Source organism: Myotis yumanensis, unplaced genomic scaffold (assembly GCF_028538775.1).
Source record: "Myotis yumanensis isolate MYYU_CA2020_CCGP unplaced genomic scaffold, mMyoYum1.0.hap1 SCAF_14, whole genome shotgun sequence".
NCBI classification, from domain to species: Eukaryota; Metazoa; Chordata; class Mammalia; order Chiroptera; family Vespertilionidae; genus Myotis; species Myotis yumanensis.
In genome coordinates this window covers 8,943,262-8,968,364 of record NW_027223765.1, presented here as the reverse complement: position 1 = coordinate 8,968,364, position 25,103 = coordinate 8,943,262, and the positions used below count along the sequence as shown (strand labels likewise).

General features: G+C 40.9%; 1 protein-coding gene across 6 annotated transcripts; it reads right to left on the bottom strand.

Annotated features, from left to right (window-relative positions):
- Positions 1–355: 355 nt before the first annotated feature.
- TCAIM (T cell activation inhibitor, mitochondrial) lies at positions 356–22,762 on the bottom strand. Of its 6 annotated transcripts, none has more exons than XM_070391634.1 (11): positions 22,677–22,762; positions 16,557–16,674; positions 13,744–13,879; positions 12,999–13,152; positions 11,400–11,652; positions 9,836–9,958; positions 8,129–8,226; positions 7,771–7,862; positions 5,069–5,301; positions 4,396–4,527; positions 356–1,962 (listed from the first exon to the last, which is right to left on the bottom strand). In XM_070391634.1, the coding sequence occupies exons 2-11, from the start codon at positions 16,628–16,630 to the stop codon at positions 1,722–1,724; spliced, it is 1,536 nt and encodes a 511-aa protein (XP_070247735.1). In that variant the 5' UTR covers positions 16,631–16,674; positions 22,677–22,762; the 3' UTR covers positions 356–1,721. The 6 variants fall into 6 exon arrangements, with proteins under 6 accessions (XP_070247735.1, XP_070247736.1, XP_070247738.1 ...); XM_070391635.1 differs by lacking the exon at positions 22,677–22,762 and adding an exon at positions 22,381–22,457; XM_070391637.1 differs by lacking the exon at positions 22,677–22,762 and adding an exon at positions 22,381–22,400 and having other exon boundaries at positions 16,557–16,671.
- Positions 22,763–25,103: the final 2,341 nt, after the last annotated feature.

Here is a 25,103-nt window from a genome sequence, read left to right as displayed (position 1 = left end):
GCAGGTTTCCACCGAGGCTATCACCCCATGCCTCTGACCAACAGAGCAGCTTGCCTCTAGCGCCCTCTACTGAGGAGCGTACCGTCTCGCTCACTCTAGGAATCCGTTCATGGGTCAGAGCCCTCTGAGGGGTGGGGTGGAGCTCAGGTCTCCCTGGAACCTCTTTCTGACCTGAGGCTTTGTAGTGAGAGGGTCGGATCCTGTGCAGGTCCTCAGAGTTGGGACAGAATTTCCTCTTCCTTACACTGGGAGGAAATCAAACAGGCATGCACAGGCCGTCAATTTCTTCTACTTTCCTATTATGTTGAAATAGTTGTAAAACTATTAGTAACTGAATAAAAAGAGAAAACAATGGTCTGATTAATATATATTTATTATGTAACAATTAGTTTCAAGACAAAGTCCAATTCAAAACATATTACTGATTTTACAAAAGGTATTTAATCCAAACCCATTTTTCCAATAAATTTTCTTATGTAACCTCCTGTTGTCTGGCTCTGGAAACAACATTTGCTACATTAGAAAAAAATGTAAGTACAGCTCTTAGGCACAGGTTAAAAGGGATGACACACAAACTCTGGAATAATTACAAATCAGTATTTCTTTTGAATACACATTTGAATTTTAAGTTTAAACAACCAATGTTTTAGATTAATTTAAAACATACTTCAAGAATAGTTTTAAATACCTTTCCCTTGTAATGCACTGTGGGGAAAAATTTCTCTCATTTCTTCTGCAGTAAGAGCTACAAAAATGGTGTCCCAAATAGGATTCACTTTGTCCTCTTGAGAAACAATGAAGAGGTTTTGGAACTGGTTAAAAATATCCTAAGAGAAGTATCTGCAGAGAGAGAAGCCCTGTGTCTAGAGTGGCCACACCATGGCCCTTGGGGTGGGGCTGGTTGTCCCCACAGCTGTGGACCAGGGGTGGCTTGGAGGCCTGAACCAGCATTCCACACACTGGAGGGAACAGGAAGACCCAGGCTGCAAGGGGTGACAGAATCCTGCCTGACTGGGACCACGTTACACTTGACCCTACCTGCTGGGAATCTTTGGGAAACAAGAATTTTTCTGGGTAGTGTTTTCCATGGCCATAAATGAGTCACCTCATTAAATGAATCAGAAAAATTCACTGTCTGTTGGCTTCATGCTACAATTACACTATTTCAATGGGAAGGAAAACTTACAGGTTTAAAACTAAATTCTCTGTCACTGAAGATGTTCAATACCATATATTCATCCAATGGCTTTCCCCTTCCATTCTTTCTGTTTGGCAAAGTTTCATTATCTAGCTTTTGCTACCCATCAATCTTGTGTTTTGGACATCAACAGTCCACACTGGTTGCAAAATACATGTGTGTACTGATACATGGGATGTGACTGTGAAGATGCATGTTGAATTGGGTTACGTATTTACCCACATTCACTCATATAAAAATATGTATCTTTAACACCTACATACCACAAATATGTTCTTTCATGGCAACAGCTTTTTACCTAGTCTTGCCAATCAGATAAGAAACACCATAAGATGGGGAGTGAAAACTTTTTTACAAACAAGTTTCCCAGCAGAAATTAATTTTAAAAAATAAGTCTACTTTCAAAGCAGCAATCAGAAACTTTGTTCTTGTAGTAAGTAAATAATACTGTTATAGCAAATTGTGGACTTGTTTAATTTAACAGCTCCGTTCTTAGTTCTTTAAAAAATAATACAGATTTGTGTCACTTAATGGCTTCTCCATTTTTCCAATTCCAAGGAATACAGAGGTCTCCGTCTTGCATAACGGAGTAAAAATGTGAAACGCAGAGGTGCATCCCTTGTAGGTAAGGCAGCGACTGCCCCAGAAGTCTCTTACAGCAATCCACCATCTGCTTACTAGAAACGCTGGGCTCCTTATAGAACTTTTCCAGGGAAAATTTCTTTGTTGAAGCCTGTATCAATTCATCTTCAATAACCTTTAACCTGTTATATCAAAAATAAAAATCATTGCCACAAGCAAATAAAAGAACATAAACTATAAATACATTTTTAGATACGGGCTATACCTTTCTGCTCACAACACTGAAAATGGTGTCCACCAAAGCCAAATTATATGCTTAGAACATACACCAGTGGTTGTCATGCAGTGCCTGTTATTTCCACACGTATCTCTAAAAGTACTTGTGAAACCTTTGCAGCAGGAATGGGGTAAAAGTAATACATACTTTAGGAAGCTCTTATCCTGCCTCACCCAGAACTAGTTGCAACTGAAGGAAGCAGAAAGCTGAGCGTGTAGACACCTGGGTTTGACCCTTGGAAGGTAAGCAATGACTTCTAAAGATTCCCAAATAAAAAAGCAGACTCAGGGTGGTGAGGGCCTGGGGCGGGGGCGGGCTGGAGCGGGTCAAAGGGGGAAAACAGGGGATGTATGTAATAGTTTCAACAATAAAGAATTAAAAAAAAAAAAAAGCAAGCTCCCAACAATGCAGGCACCCGAGGCCATGCCCTCTTCACTCTCACTCTTCTAGGCCAGCACTCCCTTCCCTTTGCCTGAGGCCACAAAGTGTCTTCCATCAAGGGCTTGAGTTAAGATCTAGAAAGTAAACAACTCAAGGCAGAAAGATGTCTTCAATCCTTCCTCCCACAGGTGGCAAGGGTTTAGGGATGGGATGTAGTAAGAGATTCAATCCCCAAATCGCCACGGCTTCCCGGGTGAACATCACTTGGGAAGCCCATAGAGGAGATGAGGAAAGCCACAGTGCTGTGGCCAGGTCCTGAGCTAGTCTAAGTCAAGCACTGTGCTAGTTCCAAACACTAACTATCCTCTTCTCTCCAAGCTTCAACTGCACAAGAGAAGAACGAGGACGGTAAAGCACCCGTAAACTAGGAGAGTCTTAGAAACAAAAGTGGTTGCTGTAGTTGGTCTGCAGTTTGTGGTCTGTCCTGACTGAATCCCTTTTTGCAACAACATCCAGGTCCCTTCACATGCTGTATGTTTTCTCTGTGAGGTTCCTCCTCCTGACCAGGCTGCTTAGAGAGGCAAGAAGTGGGCAGGGTTAGGGTTGAGAATTCCCACTCGGCGCAGGAGTGGAAGGAGGAACTCTCAGGTACCATCGATAGCAGGGGATGACAAACTTCTGTAAAGGGCTTTTCTAACTTGCTCTAAAAAAGACACTCGAACAGCCTGGCTTGGAAGAGAAAAGCCATGCAGTATGGCCAAGTTGCTGTGAGTTTCAACAACTCACCCCTGCACCCATCTAGGTAGGCCCTGCATTCCCACTGCTTCCAGGAGCAGCCTCTGGTCTCATCCCAGAGTCGCCCTGATCCTGGGGCCACACCTCTGTGATCAGGAGGGCCTATCAGTCTCGAGGGTACAGCCTTGGAGGGGCATCGAGCCTGAGGGCAGCCCTTGCTGAGGTTTCTCTAGGGCTGTGCTGGTGGCTCTACTGCCTGTAGCAGATTAACTTAAAAAATATTTTAAAAAATTGTTTTTTGCCTCTCCTTGTAATTTCTCTGCTTGATTATACTCAGACCTAAAGCAAAAAGGAGGAAAAGGGAGGCCTGGTACGAACAGGGAAGCACCGGGAGGTGGTGGGTGTGGCTGGTGGGATGTTCTCTTTCTTTTCTTCTAACACTAAGAAATGGGTCCTTGCCGAACCGGTTTGGCTCAGTGGATAGAGCATCGGTCTGCGGAATGAGGGGTCCCGGATTCGATTCCGGTCAAGGGCATGTACCTTGGTAGCGGGCATATCCCCAGTAGGGGGCATGCAGGAGGCAGCTGATCCATCTCTCTCATCAATGTTTCTAACTTTCTATCCCTCTCCCTTCTTCTCTGTAAAAAATCAATAAAATATATTAGAAAAAAAAATCAATGGAAAAATGACAAGAAAAATATATATATAAAAAAAAAAAGAAATGGGCCCAATATTTCCCAGGGGAATGACCCTTCTCTCTGACAAAAATTATGTCTATTTTTTTTTTTTAACACAAAGTTTAACCTTTCTGCCTCTGACATCTGAATGTGAGTGCCACAGGTGTGTCTGTCCATTTTCACCGTACCCTGCTAGGGACTTTCACAGTGCCTGCTGGGCACCAAGGTCCTCGACAAGCATTAGTTCAATAAATGAACATTCTTTTAAATGGTGGTTTCTACTATATGCAAGTATAAAAATTATTTAACCATTCTTTTATTGTTGTACATTTCTATTATGATGGTAATGTAATCTAGGTTATTAGCAAACAGCCACTGCCAATCCCTGCCAGAACAAGATAGGAAGAAATAAATATGGAACGTCCTCCAATCAGTCAATTTCTAAGTTAAGCACAGTGTGAATGTCCCACTCTTCTGAGTTCAGAATACCTGAATTTTTAAGTTAGACTGAGCAATAAGACCTTACAGGGGCTGACAACACTCACTCGTCTTTCCTCTTCATGTTCTCTCTCGCCTGCTGGGCTTTGGTGAGAATGAACCACTTCAGGTTGGCTGGGTCGCAGAGCGTGGGGATGTTAAAATGCCCGAGTTCATGCAAACTTGGAGCGTATCTGTCACTGTAATGACACACATGAAAGCAAAACCATTGATCCCCTCCATCCCCCACTGCACCCTAAAGAAAACATCCTAGGAGTCTGATTAACAGAAAAGGAATTCATCAAGGAAATCTACCCTGAAAGTACATATATCCCAACTGACTTCAAGTTCTGCTGTGCCCAAAGAGGCTCACTATCAGGATGACCACACACTTCCTGACCCTGGGACCTTCCCCATCTGTAAAATGGGGAGAGTAACCATTTCATGGTGAAGAGCTAATGCATTTAAGCTCCAAGCACAGTGCATGGAAAACAGTATATGTAGTACATGCACAAGAAATGTTGGCTACTGACTTAACATTAGTTCAATCCTGCAAGTTTTCTGCAGGACTGACTGCACCGTCAGTGGCGCTGTAGTTACAGAGCATGCAGAGGTTCAGCCCTCAGTTCTCTCACGCTAGCTTTCTCATGTGTAGAGTGTTGCTAATCGATGCAGAAACACACTGAGATATAAAACAATCTGTGTGAATAAAGAAGGGTCGTTCTTGTTTGAGGTATTTACCTGTTGAGAATCATCTGTAAGCCACGCAGACTTTGCGGGTGGAAAGGAACTCTGTTTTTCAACAGCCTCTTATAGAACACGTCGAGAAGAGAGTAATATTCATCCAGCGTCAGCACTGGCTGGAGCTCTTCGATATAAACCACCTGGATGTCCCCCAGAAGGTGGCTTATTTGTTTTTCTAGGAGCATTAGCCTCCTCTGAAGGTCAAAGTAACTTGGCAACCTTTCAAAAAGCTGCAGGATTTTTAAAAAAGGAAAGAAATAGTCCTAAGTACTAATACTTAGATATTTAGGTAAGAATCTCGACTTAGTTTAGAATGATTAAATGGTAAAGAAGGGTTTTAGAAATAAAGTATGTGTACGCATTTCAAGTCTAACAGAATTTACTTAATTCACCTACATTAAATTAAATGCAATAAACACTACTCTCCCATGTACTTAAGCACTACACTGGGCCCCTGGAGTGAACGGATTACAAGAATTTGTCCCTCTTGGCCAGGGCCCACAGTCAGGGTGCAGAAGCAGAGGCTGAAGAGATAGGCGGGGCCAGGTCAGGTGAGCTACATTAAGGAGTTAGGTAATTGTGATTCATAGATCATTCACCCAGTTTCCCCAATGGCAACATCTTGGAGAGCTATCCTGGTTGTGTACTGTCACAACCAGGATACTGAGATTCACCCAATCCACCAACCTGATGAGATTTCATCAGTTTTACTCACACTCACTGTGGGTGTGTATTTAACTGTGTGCGATTTTATCACATGTGTAGATTCATATGACACAACCATGGTCAAGAGTCCTGCACAGGGATCCGCTGCGCTACACTTTCACAGCCAAACCCTCTGTTCCCCTCCTCCACCTTGGTGATCACTAACCTGTTCTTCTTTTTTTTTTTTTTTAATATATTTTATTGATTTTTTACTGAGAGGAAGGGAGAGAGCCAGAGAGTCAGAAACATCGATGAGAGAGAAACATCAATCAGCTGCCTCCTGCACATCTCCTACCGGAGATGTGCGCGCAACCCAGGTACATGCCCTTGACCGGAATCGAACCTGGGACCCTTCAGTCCGCAGGCCGACGCTCTATCCACTGAGCCAAATCGGTTTCGGCAAACCTGTTCTTTCTGTAACTTTGTTACTTTAGGAATGTTGCAGAAGTGGGATCATACAGTCTGCAATCTTCTGAAGTGGACTTTTCTCACCAGCACAACACCCTTGAGACCCACCACACTGCTGCAGGCGTGGGCAGCTCATTCCTCCTTCTTGCTGAGTGGTGCTCCATTGCATGGACGTGCCACCCTTTGTTTAACCACTCAGACACTGAAGGGCATTAGGGTTTGTTTTTCTAGTTTTGGGCTATTATGAACATTTGTGTATAGGTTTCTGTGGGAACATACTTTTTCATTTCTCTAGCATAAATGCCCAAGAGTACCACTACTGGACCACATGCTGAATGCTTAAGGAACTTCCCTACTCTTTTCCAGAAGGCCTGCACCATTTTACAGCAAAGAATGAGTGATCAGTTTTCTGTATCTTCGCCAGCACTTGATGGTGCCATTATTTTTCACATCGAGAAGAGAGTAATACTTGTCCAGCGCCAGCACTGGTGCGAGTTCTTTGACATAAACAACCTGGATATCTATTATGATAGGTGTGTAGTGATATCTCATTGTAGTTTTAATTTGAGTTTTGCTAGGGCAAATCACATGGAACATCTTTGTATGTGATTATTTGTCATCTGTATATGCCAGTGATGGCGAACCTTTTGAGTTCGGCGTGTCAGCATTTTGAAAAACCCTAACTTAACTCTGGTGTCGTGTCACATATAGAAATTTTTTGATATTTGCAACCTTAGTAAAACAAAGATTTATATTTTGATATTTATTTTATATATTTAAATGCCATTTAACAAAGAAAAATCAACCAAAAAAATGAGTTCGCGTGTCAGAGGTGTCATAGGTTCGCCATCACTGGTATATGCGCTTCTGTGACATGTCTGTTCATGTCTTTTGCCCATTATCTAGTTGGATTATTTGTATTTTTTACTGTTAGGTTTGAGAGTTCTTTATATATTTACATATAAAGACTGTTAGATATGTGGTTTGCAAATACTTTCTACCAAATATTGACTTAAACCAATATGTCACCAACGAAGATATGTGGATGGCAAATAAACACATGAAAAAGATGCCAAATGCAAATTAAATCGACAACGAGCTAGTACTGCACACTTATTAGAAAACCACAGCAAGTCTTAAAAAGTTAAAATGCCCTAACATATTCAGCTATCCACTTTTAGGGTGCTGGGATGGAGGAGAGTGTTGACAAAGGGACATACTTTTGTGGGTGACAACTATGTTCACTATCTTGAATGTGGTATTCACATATATCAAATCTCAGATTATACACACTAAATATACAGTTTATGTCAATTATGCCAGAAATGTGTTAAAGTTAAAAAAAAAAAAACAGAATACAGGCCTTTAGGCAATACTTCAGAAAAGAATAAAATTTCTAAATAAAAGCTGAATTAAAAATCAGTCTTCTAAATATTTTAAACTACATGATATTAAACATCTGATCTGAAAAGAGCTGTAACTACAATTAAAGTTTTTTAAAGTTTATTGACATAATAGCATAGTTTGAAACAAAATTATGTTGATGCCAAATCAGAGATTTTTTTTGCATTTCAGCTTTTTCTTACCTTTGTCCAGTGATGATGGACATCCATTGTTCCCAGCATCACGTGGCCCACTGCACTGATCCCAGAACGGTCTGTAAATATTACTGTACATCCTGATGATAAAACAAACCCTCTGGTCACTGTACAGAGATGCTTCATCCTTTCAGCACTGTGCAAATAATTACTTAAATTTAGTGTATAAATTCAGGATTAAATGCAGAAGTGTAAAGGCTAATTTTATGTCTGATTTATTCAAAAGAACAGATTTGAAAATTCAGCTGTAAGTCACATCTGCAAAGACTTTCAACACTTTTCTTCTACACTTTACAGATGTGTATTGCAGTAAGTAATATTTTAAAACAACATGGAAATTGTTTACCTTTTGCATTTTTAAGTGTTTCCAAGTTCTGCTGTGCTAAGCGGCCTAAACTATGCAGCTGGCTACAGCGATGGGCGAGGCCCCAGCTCCGCTGCCACCTGGTCCAACAGAGAGCACAGGCACATTAACACCGGCACCCCTGGAGGAGGAGGCATGCATTCACCCCAATGCTCAAGTGTGCACCCAACATGTTTCTAAACTAGCTCATTTTTCAAGAAGCAACCAAGTAGAAAATGAATTGTTGACCAGAGGGTAAAAACATTACTACTAATGTTCAGGTATCCCAAGATTTAAAACGAGCAAAGACACTATGTTATTTCTATTTTAAAATTAGAGGATGAAATAACCCGCCTCTGAATTCTAATTTTGGGATTTACTACCTCTGGGACCTTGAACAAGCTGCTTCTGGCCTTTCTAAGGTTTCTCTTTCACACACGCACAGTGCGGGCCTTTCCTACTGCCTGGCAGTCTAAATCAAAGGAGATATGAAAAGCTACAGGAAACCATAGGTTCTTCCTTCATCTATCTGAACACTGATTCTCATGAATGCCATTTCTGATACAATGAAATTGGCTTAAAAATTGTTCCCTTTAACCCACAATTGAAAAACTGAGATATAATTTTAAAGAATTAATTATGATCAAACAACTAAATGCTGTTCTTTATTAATAAATAAAGTCTTTTATAGGCTGTTTAGAATCAGTCACAATGTCACCAGTCACCATGTTTCCATTTGTTGAAGCAGTCATGGCCATGCCCCCTGAACCCGGTTGCACTCTCAAACACCAAGAGCCCCAGAGACCCTTTGTTACATGGGTTACAGCTACTGACATTTACTATAGTAAGAACTAAAGCTGAGCGATTTCTCCACAATACTGTAAAATCAAGCTTATTTCCTTTCTTACTAATGCGTCTGCTTTGACAGATCTTTTAAAGCTTATACTAGAAAAAGTTATTTTCATGTACATAGAACCAAGACAGCATCCATTTTCTCTCTTTTTCTTTTTAAACTCGATGAAGGAATGATTATTCTTTATATATTATGTGTATATGAGAAGGATATTTTTCTTATAAACTATGTAAAAAAGTTCAACTAGCTACAAATATGTCATTATCTAAACCTTATTTCATTATGTATGATTGATTTAGAGAGAGGAACATCAATCGTTTGCCTCCTGCAACCTCAGTATGTGCTCTGACCCGGAATCGAACCTGCCACCACTTGGTGTTTAGGATGATGCTCCAAACAACTGAGCTACTCAGTTAGGGCCTTATTTCACTATTTTAAACAAGAAATTATCGTTTTCTTAAGCAAATGAACATTTGATTACTTTCATAAAAAGATAATGGAAGAATATTTAGTTATCCAAATAATTAAAGTAAAAGATGCAAATACAGTGGGGCCTTGACTTACGAGGGTCCCGACTAATGAGTTTTTTTGAGATACAAGCCATCTCTCAGCCGATTTTTTGCTTTGAGTTGCAAGCTCAAAAAAATTCGGGTTACGAGCCAGCTTCAGATACCCCACCGCTAGTTGGCACAGCGAACGTCACAGTGATTTGACATATAAGTAATTTGAGTTATGAGCTCCATCACGGAGCGAATTAAACTCGTAAGTCAAGGCCCCACTGTATTTAACTGCTGAAAAACTTTACCAACTGGTAATCCATGCTTATTCTAATCTCCAGATTAGGTTCTCTTCATTACCTGATATCTGAGAGCTGCAACTGATGAGACAGTTCATCTTTTAAACGATCTAGTTCTTTTCTAAGTGGCAAACTATTCTCCAGTTTTTTAGTAGCACGTTTCCCATTGCTGCCTAGCCAGGATCTAGAAAGAAAAAGACATACACATTCTAACTACAACACAAACACGCCTACTATTAGAACACATATGCACTGCTTTATAGTGGTGCCAATGTTAAAAACTCCGATTAAACCTTGACGAAATTATAAAAAATAAAGGAGGGGAGGTGAGTGTAGACTGAAGTAGTGGAGATGAGACTTCAGCAGGGCACTGGGTTGGCGGGAAGCAGTGGGGCTGGGAAGGAGCACCAGGGCATTCAACATTACACAGCATATCCAAAAACGTAGATCGGAATCTAATTACCAGATGTAATAGGAAGATAGATTAAGTGGAGCTTTTATGACCTAGTAACTCTTCTATTTTGTGTTTGATAAAACCCAACTGATTTATTTTCAAAATTTTTGTGTTTTATTTCGCAATAGTAAGAAACTATTTCAGCCTGTACTTCTCAATAAAAACAAAATTATTTTCAAAATTAAAAGTCTACACTAAATAATACTGTTATTATATTTTCTCGTTATGCCCTGAAATATTAGAAATATCTTAACATGCTTTCAAGAATAGATTCTGATCAGGTGAATGAAATTTATTTTATTTAAAAAAATATTTTTTTATTTCTTTTTTTTTAATCCTCACCCAAGGATATTTTTCCATTGATTTTTAGAGATTGAAAGAGAGAGGGAAAGACAGAGCGAAATATCGATGTGAGAGAAACACATTGATTGATTGCCTGGGGCCAGGCCAGGGAGGAGCCTGCAACCAAGGTACGTGCCCTTGACCAGAATCGAACCCAGGACCCTTCGATTTGTGGGCTGACACTCTATCCACTGAGCCAAACCAGTCAGGACTTAAAAAATATTTTTATTGATTTCAGAGAGCAAAGAAGAGGGGAGAGAGAGAAAAATATCAATGATGAGAGAGATTCATTGTGTGGCTGCCTCCTGCATGCCCCCTACTGGGGAGTGAGCCTGCAATCCAGGCATTGCCCTGACCAAGAATCAAACTGTGACCTCCTGGTTCACAGGTTGACGTTCAACCACTGAACCACACTAGCCAGTCCTCATGACATTTTTAAACGCTGTCTCCATGTATTCTTATTATGTATGGGTCATTACATTAAAGGACTTACTACTGACCTCTCCAGAGAAACTGAAAATGCAGAACCCATGAAGAAGCATATTTTAAAAAAAAATAGATTTAGATATATCCTTTCTTCATATACCAGGGGTAACTTGAAGAGAATTTTAAACACCCAAAACAAACAATCTCCTGTATGTGTCTGGGTTGAAAAGATAAAAAATTTAATACAGTTGGAAGTATTCTGGCAACTAAGAAACATGAACTATCTTTTTCATAATGGTTACTGAGTTAACTATACTGATAGGATATCTTTTCCTAGAAAGTTAGACTTTAATTTTAAAGGCGAACTACAAAAATGTTTAGTTAAATAGGAACTTTTACGTACGTTAGGGTTGTTTCCATTTTTGAGACATGCTCGAGGTCTTCATCTGGGTCTCTGAATCCAGTAAAGGAGTAGTAAGACTTGTCCCATTTGATGGGCCTGTCAGACATCCTCTTCGCCTCTTTGGGAGGCTGGGGACGCACATTGCTATTCAAGCTTTGGACATGCTCAACTGATAAACTGCATGAGTTGAGAATATATAATACTGTGCTTAGCAGATCTCTGGTGTGCAAAGTAAATTTGACCGCTCGAAATCCTAGAGGATGTAATTCCCCCAAACAATAAAGACAGGTGATTATTTGCTTCATTTAAAATTTTGTCATACAGAATTTACAAAATAAAAATCTTTTAAAACAGTCCATTACCGATTAAAATTCATCCTATTGGCAAATCATCCCTCAATGGCACACTACTGCCTTTCTCCAAATCTATACCAATACTGTCTACCTTCATGAATTCCTCTAATTGTCAGTTCCTTTTCTAGTTTGGCACCAGTGACCAAACCCACCCAGCCCAAGAAGGGAACTTAGAATATTTTCTTCCCTTTTTTTTGGTTAATCCTCACCGGAGGTTATTTTTCCACTGACTTTTAGAGAGAGTGGAAGGGAGGAGAAGAGACACACAGAGAGAAACATCGATGTGAGAGAGACACATGGATTGGTTGCCTCTCACATGGGCCCTGACCAGGCCCGGGGACTGAGCCTGCAACCGAGGTATTGAATCTGGGACTCTTCAGTCAGCAGATCAACGCTCTATCCACTGAGCCAAACTGGCTAGGGCTCAGAATATTTTCAATGCTGCCCATAAATTTGGTCTCTACAGTCTAAGACAGTGGTTCTCAACCTTCCTAATGCTGTGACCCTTTAATACAGTTCCTCATGTTGTGGTGACCCCCCATTTCATTGTTACAAATTGAACATAATTAAAGCATAGTGATTAATCACAAAAATAGTATGTAATTATATATGTGTTTTCCGATGGTCTTAGGCGACCCCTGTGAAAGGGTTGTTCGACCCCCCAAAGGGGTTGCGACCCACAGGTTGAGAACCGCTGCTCTAAGAGATGGTCAAGTTCTCCTACGAGCAAGTGTCCACCAAAGGTGGTTTGGAAGATGAAGGGGGAGCTTTAAAGGGGGCTGCCCTGTGACAGTGTTTCAGAAGAGAAGAGGAACCAGACAATCTAGTCTCAGTGATGACAGAAACTCATCTAGAATTTTCTCTATGATTGAAAGAGACTGTCCTGTCCTCATAGTTGCCCAACTAGCTAGTAACTCAGTATTTTCAGAAGTGATTTAAAATTTCTAATTGCTTAACTGTGCTTGACAATCTGATTTCGATACTGGGTAGTCATTGTGCTAAGGTTAGTAATCTAACTTGTTAAGTCATCAATAGAAAATCCACTGTTTTTTAGCCCCTTTACTGGGTGGTTCTTAGTTAAATTACATAACTTTTCAACCAACACTCCCACCAACTGTGCCATTATTATCTCTCCTTTCAAATATGAACAAAGACTCAATCCAAAGGTATTCTGGCAATGCCAGACTGAATGAACCTATTTAACATGAAGCTTGCAAAATGACCAACTAGAAATAAGAAAACATACCTAAAGTACTAAAGGGTTCCTGGCCATCAGAGGAATTCTGGTCTGTTTCTCTTACATAAAATGTGAGCTGAGTTGGTTTTAAAGACTTGGAGCCTGGTTTCTGAAGGTTTTCTAAATAGACACTTAATTTCTGAAGAGAATTTTCATTGACTTCCTGGAAAAAATATTAAGGGGCATTTACACACAAATTAGAAAAAGGAAATAACAGAAATTATATCCTGATCTTTTTTTAACACATTTGAGGGTATTAAATACTGCATTATTAAAAAATGTTGAAATTTCATCACATTGGTAGAGGAGGAAAAACATTTATCTACTATTAGGCTTAATTTTCCATACATGTTAGATTTAAAAACTTTAAATTATTAAATTAAATATTTAATTACATCCCCAATAATCAATATGTCTTTTCAAGATAATATTTTTCTGTTGATTCAATTGACTAATTACAAAAAAAAATCGCACAAAAAAAACAACACACAAAAAACGGGTACATAAAACACCATTACTAATACTCTAAAGAGTTTACATGCTAGCTTTATTGCCTGCATAAAACATGTCAGATTTCATAAAAAACAACATATTTTCCAATTGAAGTATCTATATTTCAAATTAGTTCAAAGCATTGATTATATCACAATGACCGAACAATGCGAATGTAGAGAACTCTCTGTATTAGCTTATAACTAAGGCAAATAAACTAAACAGGAACATAGATTAAGATTTAAAAATAATAGATATTTACCCTTTCTCTGGGGTGTTGTCCAAAGAAATCTGGATGCACCGCAAAATAGAACGGCCTCAAGGCATTGACTGCTTCAGCCCCCGAGAATGCTCTTGAGCAGAAAAACCAGCGTGGAGACACCTTCTCCAGACATAACCTTTTAATAAGATGTGAATTTATTATTTGTTGAGGCCCTGATGTCCACACAAATCCCCAGTGTATAAGGTGATGGCAACATTAAAATTACTATGTATGAAAAAATTAATATGTATGGAAAATGCCATAGGACAAGAAAGAAACCAAAACACAAAATTTTGTGATTTTCTGAAATCTACCAAGTTTTAACAAGCAGTGAGTACCATATAGTTTATAAAACCACATGACATAAGTTCTACTGATACAATATGAAAAATAATATTAAATACTGATGATACAACTTCCCCTCAAAAAACCCACTTGGAAATGTTAACTGGCTTCACTGCAAATGATGAAGATTTTCTGTATCAAATGTCATCTTTTTATACTGAAAAATATTCTGAGAATTATAATGCTTAAAAAGAAGATTCAGACATCTCTTCGTTTATTTCCTCATTGCTGGCGTGCTAATATTATTTTGAGAGTGTTTTTTTTAATGTACTGTTTTAAATCTAAATGAAATTATTTGCAATTTTGGGGAAGCACTTCTCTGACAACTATTTTTGCATGTTGTAATTTAGCTTTTCCATTTATATCATAAATGGAAAATATTGGGCACATTTTTGTCTCATACATCACGTATACTGAGTCTTTTGAAAAGTTTTCTAGTTTTATTTCTTTTATTTAAAAAAAAATATATATTTTATTGATTTTTTACAGAGAGGAAGGGAGAGGGATAGAGAGCTAGAAACATCAATCAGCTGCATCCTGCACGCCCCCCACTGGGGATGTGCCCGCAATCAAGGTACATGCCCTTGACTGGAATCGAACCTGGGACTCCTCAGTCCGCAGGCCGATGCTCTATCCACTGAGCCAAACCGGCCAGGGCAAGTTTTCTAGTTTTAAAATGGTAGGACTATAGAGTCATTTCTGCAGATTATTTTTTAACAATCTGGAGACCACCAACATATTTTCAGATTACCCTTTGTGTTTTTTGCAAATATTCTAACCTTTTATAAAGTCAACATGTAGGCTGCATATTAGGGATATAATGGAAGTTTGAACAGTGAAGGAAATAGTGAGCTAGATGTGAAAGTCCTTGATACGAGGCAGCAAAATGGATTGACAACTCCATTTTTTCCCCATCTGAATGTTGGTTCTCATTTCCAAATGTCTGACAGACTTAGCTCTCCTGCCAGCCGCTCAAATTTTACAAGTCTAAAAAAAGGAGTAGAGGTCATTATTGTCCTTCTAAACTCAGCCTGGAAACAGAAGGTAAGGCAGCAGTTAGTTCAATCCAGGATTTTTCTCAGTGTTGCCAAACCACAAAACCTCAGATTCACTTCTGCCCAAACTAGCATACCACATCCACCCCATTTTCAGTTAGTCTTGTTTCTTCTCACTTTTATAATATCCCTGGAAAGCATCCATTCTTCCGTTTTCCTGCTACCAATTATCACCACAAAATTGGATTGCAGAGCCTCCTCATCAGTCTACTTTTCCCTAATCATACTGTATATAGGTTAATTTTCCTAGAGTCCCACTATCACTGTATTCCCTACTAAAACATCTCTCATGGTCTTTCAACTCCTGCAGAATAAAATCCACTCCTTAGTCTAGTATATAAATTTCTCTATAATAATTTTCAATCTATCTTTCAAACTTGATCTCTAGCCACTCCTTACAGAAACCCTCAGGCCCAGTGTCCATTGATCATCCTCTTCTCCACGAAGTGAAGTCTAAACTCTAAAACATCCTCCCTGTCTCTCACTTCCGTCTATTTAATTGTGCTCACTCAACAATTACCTACTATGACTATGCATACCTACTATATTCCAGGAGGCATTGTACTATTTCCCCCAGAACCTTCCCTTTTCAATCCTCATTGTAAAAAGTCTTTCCCTTTTGTAAACTCAAAACAAACAACCAAACAAACATACCTCCAACTATTTGGAACTTAATACCATAAAATGTAAATGACATATTCTCATTTGTTCTTCTTTCCTTCTACCTACCCACCCTCAACTACCACTGTATTCTTGAAGGCAGTAAATATGTTTTATGTATATGTTGTTTGCTGTGTTAGTTTGGGTCTGCTGAAAGCAGAGGCCAAGACAGGATTAGATGTGCAAGAGAATTACTGGGAAAGGAAGAAGATAGGGAGAGCTTTCAGACCATGATTCAGGTCTGACACCTGCAGGAGGAGGAGGAACGGAGTGTTGAGTAGGAAGTCTGGGGCTGCAGCACAGCTCCAAGAAGGGCTCAGCCACGCCAAGGGGGAGTCCTTGAGCCAAAGTCACCCAGTGGAGGAATCCTGTGTCTTGCTAGAATAATTCTACTTAGGATTTATAGTATGCATACATAAACAGCAAATATAGAAGTCACATGACCTTAGTATACAATTTTAATGCAAAGAGTGGTTTTCCATAAGACAGCAGTAGAATTGAGGGCAACATGATAAAAAGTGTGTTAAGGACAAACTTTATCTTTTTGCCTCTTAAGCTTTTCACACTGAACTATTCTGAAAGTTGGTATTCTTTTTACCTCCTGCTCTGAATGGGCTCTTGCAGGACATGATGTTCATATGAATTTTCATTTTCTTTTTTTGTTCTTGCCCTTCACCATAATATAAAATAACATTAGAACTTGAAAAATAACAGCCCCCTCCTAGTAATTATAGATTGGACCATGAAGCTTACCTCCTCACAGGTCTCAGGAAGCAAAACATTTCTGTGCTTGATCTTAGCCAAAAGGCCGAGAAGCGATAAAACATTTCTGAATATACATGTATGTTAACTTCCAGGCATCCATTAACTGCTAAAAAGTGACAAAAGGGTATTAAACACAAGCATAGACTAGCAAAACTTCAGTTCTCATGATTAAGATGGCTTTTTAAAAAATAATCAAGTACTTGATTAATAACATAATATATAACCATTTCAATACTTTATAGAACTTTTGTTTCCTGGGCAAAAACAGCAAAGACTTTTTCCTTTTTAACAGACTAGAAAAGGACTAAACAAATTCTGCATTAGCTTAGTTTAAATTCACTTATTTAATTAAATTTATTTACTTAAATTTATTAATCAGGAGAGCTCATGCTGGGCCTTCTATTTGGAAAGATCAACAGAATTCATCAGCTTTATGCTGATACCAAAATGAGGATTTATTTTTTTAACTTTTTTTTTTTGTCCTTGGTATAGTCAACAAACAATACTAATTGGATTTCTGCTATCTTGTCTCCCTGAGTAGACTGATATAAGCTATCTACCCTCTGGCTAGGGAGGAAAACTGCAAATCATTTACTCTTAAGAGTCCTTGGTTAGGGAAGATAGGATTTACAGCTGGCTCCAAACTGCTGTTTAGCTCTCTGTTTCCCTATTCCACTAGTGGTAGCTTACTGGCCTGTGTCATTTATAGAACTTCCTCTCAACATTTCTCTTAAAATACCTAGATATTTAATAATTTTTACTATTTAACCCAATAGAACACCAAAGTTAAGTTACCAAAGACTTTACTATTTTTTTTTTTAAATATATTTTATTGATTTTTTTTTTTTTTTTTTTATATATATTTTATTGATTTTTTTACAGAGAGGAAGGGAGAGAGATAGAGAGTTAGAAACATCGATGAGAGAGAAACATCGATCAGCTGCCTCCTGCACACTCCCCACTGGGGATGTGCCCGCAACCCAGGTACATGCCCTTGACCGGAATCGAACCTGGGACCCCTCAGTCCGCAGGCCGACGCTCTATCCACTGAGCCAAACCGGTTTCGGCTATTTTATTGATTTTTTACAGAGAGGAAGGGAGCGAGATAGAGAGTTAGAAACATCGATCAGCTGCCTCCTGCACATCTCCCACTGGGGATGTGCCTGCAACCCAGGTACATGCCCCTGACCGGAATCGAACCCGGGACCCCTCGGTCCGCAGGCCGACGCTCTATCCACTGAGCCAAACCGGTTTCGGCGACTTTACTATTTTTTAAAAATATTTTTTTATTGATTTCAGAGAGAGAGGGAGAGGGAGAGATAGAAACATTGATGATGAGAGAGAATCATTGATCAGCTGCCTCCTGCCCACCCACAACTGGGGATTGAGCCTGCAGACCGGGCATATGCCCTGACCAGGAAGCGAACCGAGACCTTCTGGTTCACAGGTTGATACTCAACCACTAAGCCACCCCAGCTGGGCACTATTTTTTTCTACCAAGCGGGAGTGGCCCCTGTCTGAGGGCCCTCCTAGGAGAAAAACGGGGGGGTGGGGGGGGGGGGGGGGAGGGTTTAGAAGGTTTATTTCTCATATTTTTCTTTCCCAGGAGACTGTAACGACATGAAATCTTGCATGTAAGAAGAGATCTTAAAAACGGAAACAAAAAACAACCCCTAAAGTAAATAAATGAGTACTCTCAAGAGGATGGACTGGGACATTAGCCTTAGAATCTTAACTCACACTAACCCAGCACAGCAAAGGACCTTCGGTTTTGAGTGGTGCCAAGCAGAGACAGAGGATTCCCTGTGTTCATAAAAGGGCGAAGAATAAAAGAAGTCCCCAAAAGATAAGAAAGCAAGCAAAGAACCAAAGTTACATTAGAAGGGGGGGAGGGGAGAGGGAAAGAGAGGGAGAAGGAGAGAGGAGAGGGAGAGAGGAGAGAGGAAAGAGAAGAGAGAAGAGATTAGAGAGAAGAGAGAAGAGAGAAGAGAAAGGAGAGGAGAGAGGAGAGAGAGACTGCAGAGGCAGCAGCTGGGACTTAAATCAGGAAAATTCCTGGCAGCGCTGCAAATAAAAATAAGAGTCCAGGTCTCAGCCCTGGAAACCCCCAGTCCAGGCAGCAAGCAGGATGCCAGGTACTCACCCAAGAGGATTCCCCGGCTTGTGTCCTATCAGAGTTGCCAGAATATGTAACCTGACAACCAAGGGCTGAACTGCCTGTCACTACTTGAGCCAATTAAGCAGAGACAGAGTTGAATCATACATGAGCGTTTATTCCAATACTGCCGGCAGTATGGGAGGACAGCAGGTCATCCACGAAAATCTGTTCTGCAACCCCCATAAACCAGCTGCCTATATTGGATAGGACAAAGATTACATAGGGAAGTAGGGATTGCAGGCAGGGAAGTAGGCAAGGTGGGCTGGGGCGGGACTCCATTGTTTGGACAACAAGGTTGTTAATCTTTCCAAGGTTGTTAATAGGCAGTTCTTGAATGAGAATGGACCTGATCCCCAGGTCCAAGGTTGACTGCCAGGTCCTGGGGGTAGGGGTAGGGGGTGGGCAGGCGTACAACTCCCAGCCAGGTTAGAATGGGCTTTCTTTAATCAGAACAAGGCGATCATGGTTAACAAAGCATGATTAATATTTCTTATAACTATAGCTAGTCCCCAATATTCAATTTTGTCCCAATACCAGTAATAAGTAGGTTACAAACATTACCATTTACATTAGCAATCACCAAAATGAAATACTTAGCTATAAAGCTAACAAAATATGTACAAGATGTATATGAGGAAACTAAAACTCTGATGAAATAAGTAAAAAAAGAACCAGGTGCTCTTCCTCCAGGGAGCAGGCACATGTCTCAGGCGTGTCACCTTTACCTTCCTCACTTCTATGAGGAAGGGCCCTTTCTTTGCCCCTATAACTTGTTTCCTAAGCTCATTTCTTCTACAAATTATTTCTTCTACCTCTGTGATTTTCCAAATAAATATTCTCATAAAAAAAAGAAAGAAAAGAACTAAATGGAAAGATATTCCTCGTTCATGGATAGAAAGAGTCAATATTGTCAAGATGTCAGTTCTTCCCAACTTGTTCTACAGATTCAATGGAATTCCAATAAAAATCCCAGCGACTTATTTTACAGGTATTGACGAACTCATTCTAAAGTTTATATGGAAAGGCAGACAACACAGAATAGCCAACTCAATACTAAAGAAGAACAAAGTTGGGGGACTGACATTACCCAGCGTCAAGACTTACTGTAAAGCTATAGGAATCAAGACAGCATGATAAACTGACATTGTAGTTATCAGTCAGGTCCCTTATGGTTTTATTTGATAAACTGATAGACTGAACTTCATTAAAATTAAACTGATAAACTGAACTTCATTAAAATTAAAAACATGTGCTTCCTGAACGATAATGTAGAGAGGATGAGGAAAAAAGCCACAGATTGGGAGAAAATACTTGTAAAAGACACACATATCTGAAAAAGGACCATTACCCAAAATATACAAAAAAATCTTCAACAAAGCAAATTCAGACTAACTTAAGACAGCCCAAAGCTTGCAAAGACGAGACCTAGAAGGATATAATATGCAATCTATAGCTAGCTATCTCTAGTTAGCTAGTGGTAGGATAATAAGTGCTTTTATTTTTTTCTTATTTCCTAGTTTATTGACAAAGAACATTCCTTTAGTATTTAAGACCCCTAGGCCCTGGCTGGTGTGGCTCAGTTGGTTGGATATCGTCCCTGCACTGAAAGGTTGCAGGCTCTGTTGCCCATCAGGGCACATGCCTAGGTCGAGGGCTTGATTCACATAAATGTTCCTCTCCCTCTCTCCTTTCCTGTCCGCCTGTCTTTTCATGTGGCACAGATCTTGGGTCAGTCCTCAACTTTGCAAGACCAAGAAGCCAATTTTATCACTTCCACCAGAAATAAACAGGTCCTGGGAAAATAAAACCATAAGGGACCTGACTGATAACTACAATGTCAACTTTTTAATTTACTATTGAGAAACAGAATTGCTAAGAAGACTAGAAAATTCAGATCTGTGATTTTTTTCCCCCTTAAAGGATTAGCCACACAGAAAATGAAATGACTGTCGGCAGACTGATTATACACTGCTTCAGAGTAAAGCTGGGTACTCTCATTTGCTAATGAGAAATAGTCTGAAAGCCTAGGGCACCCAGGGTTCTTGTCTTCAGACAAATTACTACATGGGTGGTTCCTGTATGTATTCCACGGGGCCCACTATCCTCCCACTGGGAAAAGCCTCAAGCATGCTATAAAATAACTGAGGTTAACCCTTAAAAAAAATAAAAACAAAAAAATAACTGAGATTACACTATCTTCTCAGACTTGGAAGGTGCTCTGGGTACCTCAATTCGCCCAATTCATCACCAGGCATTTACCAGGCTCTTGGGTGCCAGGTTCTGTGCAAAGTATTGGGAATAAAAAAACGTGAAGACAATGCCACCTCTCCAAAAACTTACAGCCTTAGGCGAGAGGGAGGGTGCGGAAACAGACACAAGCAGATGATTATAAAGCGATGCAGTAAATGAAATAACAGCCATGCACAGAGGATTATGGGAAACTCTCAAGTGCTACAGTTGGAATGGGGGCTGTGGAAGGTCTTTTCCAAGGAGGTGGTACCCTCTGGGTGGAGGGTGGAAGATGGGGAAGGACACAAGTCATTTAGAAAACAATGTAAATGTCTGCTATAATCCACTTAATACTAATATTAGCTTCTATTGCATAAAATGAAAATTGCTTTTAACCTAAATTCTGTGCTGAGAAGTGAGGTATTTAATATTTTGTTCAGTTTGAAATCAAATTTGGTAGAGATACCTAAGTTGGTGGAAAGGTTTAATCTGGGTAGTTAAAAAAAAACTTTCATTTTGCTTAAATTACTTTTAATTCTCACTGGAGGATATGTTTTTATTGATTTGGGGGAGGGAGGGAGGAAGGGAGGGAGAGAGGGAAGGAGAAAAAAAACAGTAACGTGCTTGCCAAATTGAGATCCTAAGATTGATCTTTGTCCATTTGGCAACATTTTTATTTGACACAAAGTTATTTTTCCTCAGGCTGCTTTCAGTTAAACTGTGACTTCCTTTGGCAAATACCTTGTTCGGTTTTTAAAAGCAGTTTGTTCCATCAAGGAGGAATAAAAGCGGGCAATTTTTCCTTGCTTTTCAGTTGAACGTTTCTCAGGGAAGGGGGGGAAAAAAGCAAAGAAAAAGTAAAAGCAGTAAGTCCTGTTAGATAAATTAATCCATTGTAGCAAGGGCAAAGAGTATCTAGTCTTCAGCTTCCTTTTCTAAATCTTTTGCTGTGAGATTTGAATCATCACACCATCCTAAGATAAGTCAAAGACCGGAGAAATAGTAGAGTCGAAAATACTTAAGTCTAAATAAATCGTCTTTGGTTTCTCACGGCAAAGACAAGGTAAAACAGATGCGATGTGGACACTCAGTTCCGAAGTTGGCACGTCGAGCTAAGGGGACGGCGCGCTGCCCACCGCGACCCCCCTTTCCTGCCCCGAGCAGCCCGAAGGCGCACTTGGAGCCCCGCCCCTCCTGCTCCTTACAGTTCCGGCCAGTGTCCGCCCCGAAGGCTCCCTCCAACCTGCTCCATCTTCGACCTGTTTCACCTCCCACCCCGCACCCGTGGGCAGTGCGGGGGCGGGCGCGGCTGGGCCCGGGCGCATGCGCACCGGGGCTCCGGCCGGGTCCACGAGCGCGCGCCGCAGGGCCCGGTGCTCCCGCGTGCCCTCGCCCCACTAGACCGCAGCTCTGACAGGCTCCTACCCGCGGTACTCTCCGAGCCCCCGCCCCTAAACTCTCAGCGGGGCGCGCTCCGCTCGTTCCGGCCATCGGGCGCCTGCCGCGGCGGGCCCCGGGAGGTGAGACGCCGCGAGGGACGGGCCGCAGGCCGCGCGCTCATTGGCTGGCGCGTGCCAGGCCTTCTTCCCTGCAGCGCGTGCGCGCAGCCCGGGCCGAAGGTTGAAACCTCGGCGGTACCCAGCCGCGCGCTGACGTCAGCGCCCAGGTGACCGCCCCGCCTCCCCAGCCGCCTTGAACCCGCCGCCCATCCTCCTTCCTACCGTGCGGCCCGCGGGAGCTCCGCTCACTCTCCCGAAAGCTTTAGGACGCTCGAGCGAGCACTCCGCAATCTGAAGGACGGGGCCGGAGGGAGTCGGAACTGATTGGGCGGCAGGTGGCGGGGCCTGCCCGGATGGTCGGGGGAGCGACTGAGCACGCGCTGGAGGGCGGGAGGGAGCGAGCGCTAGAGGGCGCGCGCATGCGCCCCCTACCCCCCCCCACCCAGGCCCCAACCTCCCCAACCGCCAACCCCCGGCGCCCTAAGAAGGGCCGAGGCTGCCTCCGCAGATCCGCCCGCGGGGCTTCCGGAGCTGAGGCTAATTTTTAAAAATTTCTCTTCTCCGGTTTGCATTTTCCTTTGGACTTTGGCCCTTTCAGGATCTTTCAAACCTTAAGCACTCTCCACCATCAGCTTGGGTTTTGCTATTAGCTATATGTCGCTCCCAGGACTTCGATTAGCCTTAGAAATGACCACAGATGAAATTAGGCAAATAACAATAACCTGTCTTTTCCCCTTTCTACCTTTGGCATTGTTGACTGAGGCCAAAAAAATAAAAATGCCTCCATTTCTTCCAGCCCTAAGGGCTCTTGACTTCTCATTAGAAACAATCTGGTCACTTGTGATCCATTCCAACCAGTTTAATTTTCCCCAAAAGCTTCATTTATCAACTCTCGCGTCTTCATCTTTTGAAATGATTCTTTGCTGTCGGCACCTAACCAGTCTCCTGTTTCTCTAATTCCTTTCTTTGGGTTTCAGTTACTGTCGGAGACTATATCGTCTTCACTAGCAGAGAAGAGTAGAGACCCCCAAAAGCTGGTGACCTTTGAAGCCCTAGCGAAAGTCGGAGCTGTGCACCACCCAGTTAATCTAGATAATGGTAGCTGAAGCATCATCCCCACCTTAATTCATTTAATTCCTTAGATACTCATGTAAATCCTTGTTGATTATTGTTGACTAGATATTCTGCCTATTTCTGGAAATTGTCTGCTGATGAGCTCATCTGTGTGTCATTGAAATCTCCTTACCTAAGGGCTGCCCCAGATCAATAAAAGGTTGGAACGGCCTGAGCATCAGCGGAAGTCCCTCTCCTTGAGTTGGACTTGCCCTCCTGGTCCCCCAATATTTCCAAATTATCTCCTGTCATTTCTCTCTCAGTTGTGTGCGGCTCCTCTTTCAGATCCCGAACCCTAAACCACACAGGATGTGGAAGGAAACACACTCGACAAGTTACCTCCTATAGAAAAGACCAATTTATAATTGCCCATTTACCTTCTTCATTGTCCTCAAACTGATGGTAGTTATATCCACACCTATTTCCTAGGGCTGCATTTAAATAATGACAGTTAAAGTCATGCAGTTTATTTTTGCTAGAGAACTGGCTATCCTTGTGACGTCTCCCATCTCACTTCCCATTTCTCATCCAGAAGAGTATTCATGCCACACGTGCTAGGATTCACCTTTTTCTGTTTTGTGAGGTTACAGACTTATTCCGAGGATGCTGCCATTACCATATTTTGGGAGCTCCTTTAAAAAATACTTTCAGCCCCTGTAGTCACGACTTACTTTTTTTATTATTCACCTTATTCAGACTTTTTCTCCAAATGATTACAGTTTAAAGTAGCAAATCTAAAGTATCAAATTAAGGACTGAAGATGACCACCTTAGAGAATGACTGGTAAATTCTGAAGATGACTTCAGAAAAGGAGTTTTAACTTCCTAAGGTGGTTTGTATGGGACAATCCTTGTTTGGATATTTAAGTGCTGGTATATTTGTCTAAAATAACTTTTCTTCAGAGGGGAGGATACTGGAACAGACTGACAGCTGTGAGAGGGAAGGGAGGAGGGCTGGATGAAAGAAGGTGAAGGGATTAGCCAAAGAACATATATATGCATGACACATAGACATAGACAAGTGTGGAAGGCCAGAAAGAAGGGGGTGGGGTGGAGGCTGGTTGGAGGTGGGCAAAGGGTGGGGGGAAATGGGAGCATCTTTAAAAGTGTCAACAATAAAATAAAAGTTTTCTTTAGTCATACCTAATGTATTTTAAAAATACATATAGCATTCTAAAATACACTAAAGGAAAACTATTCACAGGGTAACTTGAAAAAGTTTGGTATAACTCAGAAGTTATTCTGGAATTTGTGTTTGAGTCAGTTTTCAACATTACTTGACTATTCTGTATTACAGATGTGGAATAGGTTTTAGAAACTGGACAGAGTATACACTCAACCTACTTCACACCCCTAACGGCTTTTCTGAATATGTGGTTACCTGCTTGCACATTTCTCCTTTTATGTCTTCCTCTCATGAAATGCTGCACAATATTCATTCAGTTTGTGATTTTTCAATGTTTGAATTTCAAAATAAATAGGTATTTACGTAGACTTACCTAACTTAAAAAGAAGTAATTTGAAAAATCACTTCAGT